Raw genomic sequence first — 9,018 nt, 5'->3', positions numbered from 1 at the left:
GCTTGAATAAATGATCATTCTGTTGCTCCTTAGTGGAAGAGGTAAGGGCAGAGGAACTGTTGCAGTGACTTCTGCTCTCCATGGGAGAGGTCAGAGGGGTTGTTTAAGTTCAGCTCAGTCCTAATACTCGCTATTGGATATCAAACCCTGATCGAACAATGTTATTTTTTTTTAACTTTGTTTAAAGTCTATTGTTACTGTAATCACCCATTGTGGGCTACAATGGATTTACACAACAGGTGGTCTGGTGCATGCAGTACAAGACTTCCATCCTCACAATAGGATCTATTTTCTCTGCCCTCACTTGCTCTATGCCTCCGTGTTGTTCATATTTGAAATTTGGAATGAGAGAAAAGCCTTTTACATATGGTCTTATTGGTCCTGCAGACTGGGTGTTGGCTTAAGCAAGAAACACAGAACAACAATAACCAGACTGTGAAAGGAATGAACATTGCACACATCCCGGATGGCTTTCACAGCTTCTTTTTGGTCTTGCCAGGCACACATATTTGATGAAATGGGTTTGGGAATCACACTTTGGGGGATTTGGAGTTCACATATTCTGGCCAATTCTACAGTTCAATCCCTCAGTCTCACACAAATACAGGCTCATACACTACAATAACATAGAAACATGACAAAAATGGAGATGAAAGCACATTTCTACAGCTGGCCTCAGCAAATTTCGGTTTGCAAAACTCAACTTGATATAGTATGCTAACAATTGTATTCCTATTGACCTCATTCATTTATTATACATTATACATATTATACATTAGGTTGCTAGGTTACTAGTTCTGTTATTGTTTTGCAAATGACCTGATATGTTTTCTTGACTGCTCAATAATATATAAATATGCATATGTCTGCTCTACAAGCTCACCATCAAGGCCGGAGTACAGAACATTTGCTCAACCGATCGAGTTTCTCTGCAGCAGTAATTCATGGGGCGCCGTGGCTTAGTTGGTTAAAGCGCCTGTCTAGTAAACAGGAGATCCTGGGTTCGAATCCCAGCGGTGCCTTTTTTGCGTCCCATTATCATCTTACATTGCAGCACACAAGTCTTCTAGTCATGTTTTCAGTCTCCTTCCTTCCTTACATACTGTTAGTTATTTGTGTTGACCATCTAATCTGAACCTGCAGTATAATGTTACATCATAACACCCGCTGTCCCTCTCCCTTCCTCCCTCCCTCTTACTGTCTGCTGTCCCTCTCACTTCTACCTTCTCTTCCCCGCTACCCCTCTTCCCTCTATCTTTCTTTACCATATCCCTTCACCATATGTCTATCTTTGTTTTCCCATCTTTAGGCTCCTCCTGGGTTAAAGAAGAACCTGCTGAGAACGTATGAGTCCTGGACTCCAGAACAGATCAGTAAAGGTATTCTTAAAATTCTTTGTATATCATCAGGAGATGTCTAATTTCTTCTGAAGTCAGTTTTCTAGTTTTTCTTCTTTTTTTTGTGATTTCAAGAATTTGGTCTTTGAATTTCTTTTTTCTTTTTAAGGTATAGTTCAACTTTTTGGACATAAAGTGGTATGCATTACACTAACTCATGAATGCATATCACTGCACTAGCTCATGTTACCAGTCCATGGGTGAAGCCTCAGCTAGCTTACAACACAAAGCTCTAAAACGTACAGAATCTGAAGTGTTTTGTTTTTTTAAGTGTCATTGCAAGATGATTCTCTCACACCCACATCCTGACATACAGCGAGCAAACCGGCAACGAAATCTCGCACGAAACTGTCCTGATATGCAGCGTGACGATTTCATCACAAGTATATTCCAAACCAATCAAATTATTGAGGGGCTAGCTAGCTTGTCAACAGGAAGCAGCATTTACATTTCAACCAATAAGAAGTGTTTAGGGGCGGGACACGGCCACGAAATTTCGTCCAGATAGAGAAAGAGTGAGCGATTTTTGGAGGGGTGGGCGTCATCGCTGGACAGGGTGATGTCACTCACAGCAGACTGATTGAAAACTCATGCATTTTAATGACTTGTTTTTGCTCGCTCGCTCAAGTCGCTGTATGTCAGGATGCGGTGACACTCTTCTTTGTTGTCTTTTGTTTAGTGAATGATTAAAAATGAAATAAAATGACAGTAATGATTGATTGTTTTAGTTCATTTTGGTTGTGATGCTGATGTCATTTGTTTTTGTGTAGGAGGCGTACTGACCAGAGCCCAATCTCTCTTCTGCCTGGCCTGGTTCCATGCTGTCTGCCAGGAGAGACGCAACTACATACCACAGGTAAAATACACAATCACACCAATATATGCCTGAGTGGTTATAGTCCTACAGTTTCATCTCAGGAGAATAAAACAGAACCACAATAGCATTACATAATGATGTATAATGAATAATAATGTGCCTAATTGCCCTTTGAAATCACAAGCCTGTTAATAGTTTCTGCTTGGAAAACCCAAAGATATGTCCCACATGCACTCCAACACTTAAATAATATTTCTACCCGGGTTATCACAGATTGATAGTTACTGAAAGCAACATATTCACATTTATAACACATTTATATAAAACACAGCTATGCAAATGCTTTAAAAATTCATAGTCTACACATAGACACCCACAGAAAGGGTAAAAAGAACTTCCCCACTGTTCAGCTTTCTTTATCCTCACTGGCCAGCATAGCACAGGGTTTTGGTCTCTGTGTCATGTCTGGCAGTCTGAGTGTGTACGTGTGTGTATGACTGTGTGTTTGTGTATACTAAGAATATAAGTCTTGCTTGTTGTTCAGCATACACAGAGATTATTTAGAATGGCCCCACTGGTAAGTTTTATAGAGCAGTCTCTTCACCTGATATTTTGTAGGCACACTGTTTGTACACCAAAGGGTTTACTATTGGCAGTTCCAGCACTGCTCGACTCGGCTCGGTTCCAGGAACGACCTTTTCCATTACAAAAAGGTACCTACTCAACGTGGGCGGGGTCGTCATAGCAACGCGCCGCAAAACTGCCGTGACTTCGTTTTATACGCGACACAAACACATAAACAATGGAGGACATGGAGGCGATGGTGTACCTGCTGCTGTATGTGGCTTTCTGTCACACACAAAGCAACAAAACTGAGCCGTATGACTGTAACGCTGTTGCCGGTATTTAAAAATGCCGGGTTTGATTCTTGTGTGGGACGGCTCATGACTCTTCCAGCGACAACTCTTCTGACCAATCAGTGGCCGGCAGTCTGATGACGTCACATTTTAGTATCGGCTCAGCTCGCTTGGAACCTCAGCAGAGCAGGTACTAAAAAAGTAGCAGGTACCAGGTACTATCCCTAGTGGACACGCAAAAAAAACGAGTCGAGTCGTGCTGGAACTGTGTAGTGGAAAAGCGCCATATGTCAAGTCCAATAACAATACAGGAGCCAGAGACAGATTTCCCTCTAGTCACTGAATTTTCAGATTTTTTTTTTTTCACACAGCGGAAGCTTAGGATATAATAGAAACCTTATGATGGCATACATTTGTACAAGGAAGACATATTATATGTGTCGACTGAAAGTAGTTTTATTGACCCTAGCGCACTGTGATTGTAATAGCAACTCTATTATTTCATTTGAAGTGTAACTCAGCTTTAACAGTCTCACAGCAACTCTAAATAAATCAAAATGGTGTAGTTTACCAGTGTCGGCATCAGCTCCTAATGTTTAGCGGCACAGTATTTCCTCATTTGAACTGCAGCTCTTGATGATAAATCATCCCTACATAACAAGATAGAGTGTAAAGAATGACATCATTTGCAAAAACCAAACTATTTGTTTTCTCAGTTGAAACCCACGGCAGTGATGAATCAGCACCAAATAAATAACAAATTGAAAAACATTGAGGGAAATGATGCTGAACAGTAGTCTGATTTATTGGGCTATTGAGACCCTTATGGCCAAAGGATCACAGTTTCTCTGAATAAGCAGCTCTGATTCATCAAAGAAACTGTATAATGTTTACAGAGTCAAAACCTCAGGAAAAATAATTGGATTGCTGTTGTAAGTCAATAATGTAACTATTCAGAAGTGAAGATTTTGTCACTGATACATAATGAATCACTATATAAATATACAGTATTTTAGAGATTGTTTCAAAATGCCTAATGCAGCAGCCACAAGCCTTTAAGGTACAACTACAATGGGTTTCTCTCTCTCCCCTTACCTACTGCATGGTACATTTATTCACTGATTTACTGGGGCCTATTCCTGTCTTGGTAAGAGTCATAGCGGCAGGCCTTGATCATTTGGAGTAAGTAACAGAGGCATTTATTGGTTTGTCTTCTTTTCATATGTTACTGCTTCAGTTTCACTTGTCTAGTCTGGCATTTTATAGTTAGGCTACACTCACATTGAGCATATAAATAGTGATTCAATTCATCCAACAAATATTGACACATCTCATAGCCAGTAGCTACATAGCAAGAATCAATGAAAATCCATCTTGACTAATAATCACATTGTGCCGTTCCCTTGTGTGTTCTTACACAACATCTTTGAGAAAAAGAACACAATAAAGATGTAAGTCCCACAAATAACGCTCCTCGAGTGTCTGGCTTTTGTTTATGAGGGCTGGTTTGCTTGTGATTTAGCAGTGTGAGCTCAAACTAATCATATTTGAAAATGCGGCAAAAGGAAAAGATTTGAAGACAGAGATAGGATGTGATTTCACCTTTAATGACTCGATATTTGCTGTGTCGTGTTTTCATTTGTCAACTTTAACAGTCGCTTTTTACAATTAGGTGGCATGCCAGTGTGCGGCACAGTCTCTTGATGCACTGGGACTCATTTGTCTCTGTTTGTACTGCAGCAATGCCTCAGAGTGGTCTGTCTAATGGAGCAATAAGTTATGTCTGCAGTTACAGCAGGAAGGCAGCTCTTTTTATTCCAACCAACAAACAGTCAACTCATTACCAACAAACCCAAACACTTGGGAAACTGTAGCAAATGTTTTTTGTAAATACATTACTACAACTTTTCTCCTCTTTGTCTTTTTCTTATTTCTTTAGACTTGGTCCCAATAGTCCCCTTTAACCATGTCCCTCATTTCAGGCTTGTTTGTAAAAAATAATTGATTGCCCAATAGGAGAATGTAAACCTACATACCTAACAGTAATTCTGTGTCTTGTTGGACTCTTAGGGGTCGGTCTCTGTGTTCTTTCTTCCTCAAAATCTCCCACATTGCTCTGCTGACTTTTATTTTCCCTCATTTCCATTTTACTGGCCACTGCTGCATCTTCTCTTTCTCACTGTCTTCTTCTTTCTGTGTCTTCATTTAAGATAGTAATGCTGTTTCTCATCCAAGAACATGATCACCTAATTATTGAAAGAGTCAGAGCTCCTTTCGTCCACTCCACCATCACTTATTCCCTTCTTGCTTCATCTACTGTCCTCCCTGTTTTCCTCCTCTTTACATGTGGGTGCGGAAACCTCTTCATTTAAAAAGACGGAAGGATAGACATTGAGAGAGAAATTGAACGTGAGATGCAAAGGAGGGTAAAGAGGAGTTTATGTGATGATTGCAGTGCCGCTGCTGCAGCAGAAGGGTAGAAATTTCTGTTTGATGGCCACAGGAAAACAAGATGAGTGGCCAATTATCTCTGGTTAACAGTCAACTAGGTTGCACACTTTCTGAAAGGCTCACAACAGACACACACACACACACTCAAAGGACACACAGTCACCTTTATTTGACCCATACATTGGATCATACACTTGTGATCACAGTAGAAACACAATCCATGAATACACACTCAAGCACAAAATGACTCAAGACACAACATGCACTTAATTGTTGAATGAATTACTGAACACTGAACATGCCTACACAGTTTACCTTCACCCCTCACTCCGACTCCGTCCACCTACAGCATCAGTGGGCAGATTATAACTGCTGATTGGATAGCCGGGAAGTGCAACAAGCACACAATCACAAACTGAGACTGCCTTCACCCTCAATTATGTTTTAACACCTCTATGAGTTGGTCAATGTTTTGTGTGTGTGTGTGTGTGTGTGTGTGTGTGTGTGTGTGTGTGTGTGTGTGTGTGTGTGTGTGTGTGTGTGTGTGTGTGTGTGTGTGTGTGTGTGTGCGCATGTGTTGTCTGAATACACAGGACTTGTGTTTTTTCTCCTCGATGCTTCAGTGCTACTGCTTTGACTTTCTCGAGTTGTGTGCTTGAAAAATGTAGCAGGCATGGTAATTATGACTACACTTGCATAGAGTAGTTAGAAGATTAAGGAGAAAAGGGAAAATCATGTAAGGGATGAAAGCTCAATCCTCAAACACAAAAGTGTGCACATTTTGAATGCCATTAACAGCAGTTACACAAATAAACATTGTACTTATTCCCCCACACCTCTGCTTTATCCAGGGTTGGACTCAGTTCTATGAGTTTTCTTTGTCGGACCTCCGTGCTGGCTTTGAGATCATCGATAGGCTTTTTGAAGGTAAGAGAACTGCTATTAAAGATCACAATGCGGTGGATACCTCTGCCCTGTTGTTCTGCTTTGCAACACACATGGTAATGTGAACTGGAATCTGTAGGGTCTTTGTTCAATTACATCTTTGATTTGTCCCTTGTAAAGTGTGACCATCTCCAAATTTGCTTTTCAATGCATTGTGTTCATACATACGCATCTTCCCGTTGTTGTTGTCTTCCTGGCTTTCTGTATTTACGTGTGGACTCTTTACACATATTTATAGCATACCATTTTTTTTCTTTGTACCCTAATGTCTTCAAGGTGGTAAAACTTTCCAGTGGGAGTTTGTTCATGGCCTTTTGGAGAATGCTATCTATGGTGGACGCATTGACAACCCCTCTGACCTCCGCATCTTACGCTCTTACCTGGAGCAGTTCTTCTCTGCACGTCTCCTCTCCTCTTCCCTCTCAGCTGGACAGAGAAAAAGCAGCAGAGGAGGATCACGCTTCTTTCCACCTCAGATCAACCTCCCTAACTCTTGCTCCATATTGGTAGGTGGACAGGATGAACACATGAACAGTTAACAAGCATGCTTATAGCTGCAGTCTTACCGTAATGTCTCCTATTTGTATTCAAGAAAAAACCTTGAGCACTTCTATCCTCTTCTGAAATTTAAAGCCTAAGTGTAAGCACATCCTAATGGACCTGAGTGCACTGACACAGGAGCAAAAACAATCCAAGTAAATCACTAACTACATCTAATATTCATGGTTTGGTCAATATTGAAGCATCAATAGTCCATGTTGTGTTAGCCTAATCTTAAACAAGGTTAAAGTAGCCATCACAGATAAATCCGATAAAGTACAGTCAGATTTACACAATGTTTTGTTTTACTATTGCATTGCAGTCCATTTATATTCTATTAGTACAGCTTAGTGTAAGAAAAATAAATAAGTGGGAGTACTATGCCTAAAAGTGTTTATTACAGTAGGTGGTCATTTACAGTCCTATTAGAATAACTGCTGAGCTATTGAGAGACCATTTGGTAAGGAAAGAAAGTCAATATGGAAATCTATACTTTAAACTGCCAAATATGTTTGTGTAATTTAGAGGCTAGGCGTACTACAGTACAGTAAGTGGGAGTGGGAGTTCAGTCATACAAACAACACACTTTATTAAGGAGAGCATAACATTATTTTACTTATACTCCCACATACTGAATCTGACTAGCATGCTACACGTCTTTTTTTTCAATGATATATAAGTGTTGCTAAAATATTGTCTAATGTCTCATGCATTTATGCTCACACTTTATCTCTGACTATACATGCATGTGGGAGCATTTCTGTGTGAGTGACCTGTATGTGTCTATCGTGGAAATCGAGGAGACAGCATACACATAGAATGACATCATCTCAACGAGTAAAGAGTATGCCTAAACTATTATAGTTTCTAAGAGAACAAAGAATCTGTGATTGGTTGAACATATAACCCCAAAACAAGAACATCCCGTTATAAATATTTAACTTTACCTGGGGTCCCCCTACACTTTCTACCTTATTTGGACATTGGCCAAGTTAGAAGAAGAGCAATGGGCCTCCTAAAGATAACAACACACATTCCATAAGACACACAGTGTACAGTATGAGGCGAAAGTAGTGATCTTACATCCACATCGTAGATTAAAATGATCATTCACGAGCAAGGAACATCATCACCAACGAGATACGTTTTAACAGATGTATTGACAGAATTTGAATGAACTGTATATTCTTGATGCGGAGTGATTCTTAATACAGTGATTCTTGATGCGGTGTGGGGAGGTCGGATGAAGGAGAGGAAGAGAGAAGAACAGAAGAGAGAGGGGGTGCAGGGGGACATGAATGCTAGAGTGAACGAGGGGGAAGATGTTAGGACTGTTCATATAGGAGCCGGAAGGGGTGTAATTGGTGTGTGTTCCCGCTCCTGAAACTGCGCTTATCAAGCTTCGAAATAAATCGTTGATTCTTCTTCACTTTTACATGTCTATGTTTCTTCCCTAGGACTACCGCAGTGTAATAGAGAATCTTCCAGAGGATGATAGGCCTGCGTTCTTTGGTCTGCCTGCCAACATAGAGAGATCCTCCCAAAGAATCATCAGCTCTCAGGTGCACAGTGGACCGCACACACACACACACACACACACAGACACACACACACACACACACACACACACACACACACACAAACACACAAACACATATAACCACTTGAGCCATTTTCCCTCAGACACTTACAGCCTCCATCTCTGCCTCACACATGCATAAATACAAACACAAAGGCACTCACAGACACCTTTTAAAGTGGCCCCTATTACAAAGTAGACTGGCTCCTTTGATCAAATCTTCCCCTTGGATAAATGACAATGTTCACTTTCTAAAGAGAGACTCCCTTTTAACCTGCTTCATAAAAACATCCCTGGATCGTCAAAAGTGCATCAATGCTCATGCACTGTTTATGCTCCCAGATGCACATACTTGCTAAAACACTTTCACTCTCATGCAAAATCATCATCAGACATTTACTCACATTTATTGCCAGAAATGTACACAAAACA

At 40.5% G+C, this 9,018-nt stretch overlaps 1 protein-coding gene and 1 non-coding gene across 2 annotated transcripts in view; both read left to right on the top strand.

Moving 5' to 3' along the window:
- The window catches only part of LOC128360904 (cytoplasmic dynein 2 heavy chain 1), a 155,150-nt gene that overhangs the window by 126,361 nt on the left and 19,771 nt on the right, over nt 1–9,018 (top strand). Inside the window, exons 83-87 of the mRNA XM_053321458.1 lie at nt 1,310–1,379; nt 2,168–2,253; nt 6,374–6,449; nt 6,744–6,973; nt 8,465–8,569. Coding sequence (XP_053177433.1) covers nt 1,310–1,379; nt 2,168–2,253; nt 6,374–6,449; nt 6,744–6,973; nt 8,465–8,569 — 567 coding nt within the window. The remainder of the gene's footprint in view (nt 1–1,309; nt 1,380–2,167; nt 2,254–6,373; nt 6,450–6,743; nt 6,974–8,464; nt 8,570–9,018) is intronic.
- Nucleotides 949–1,022, top strand: trnat-agu (transfer RNA threonine (anticodon AGU)). Its single transcript has one exon. It is a non-coding gene; the product is annotated as a tRNA-Thr (tRNA).

The sequence above is a fragment of the Scomber japonicus genome, chromosome 6 (assembly GCF_027409825.1).
Source record: "Scomber japonicus isolate fScoJap1 chromosome 6, fScoJap1.pri, whole genome shotgun sequence".
Taxonomy (NCBI): Eukaryota; Metazoa; Chordata; class Actinopteri; order Scombriformes; family Scombridae; genus Scomber; species Scomber japonicus.
This window is presented reverse-complemented; position numbering and strand designations above follow the sequence as displayed.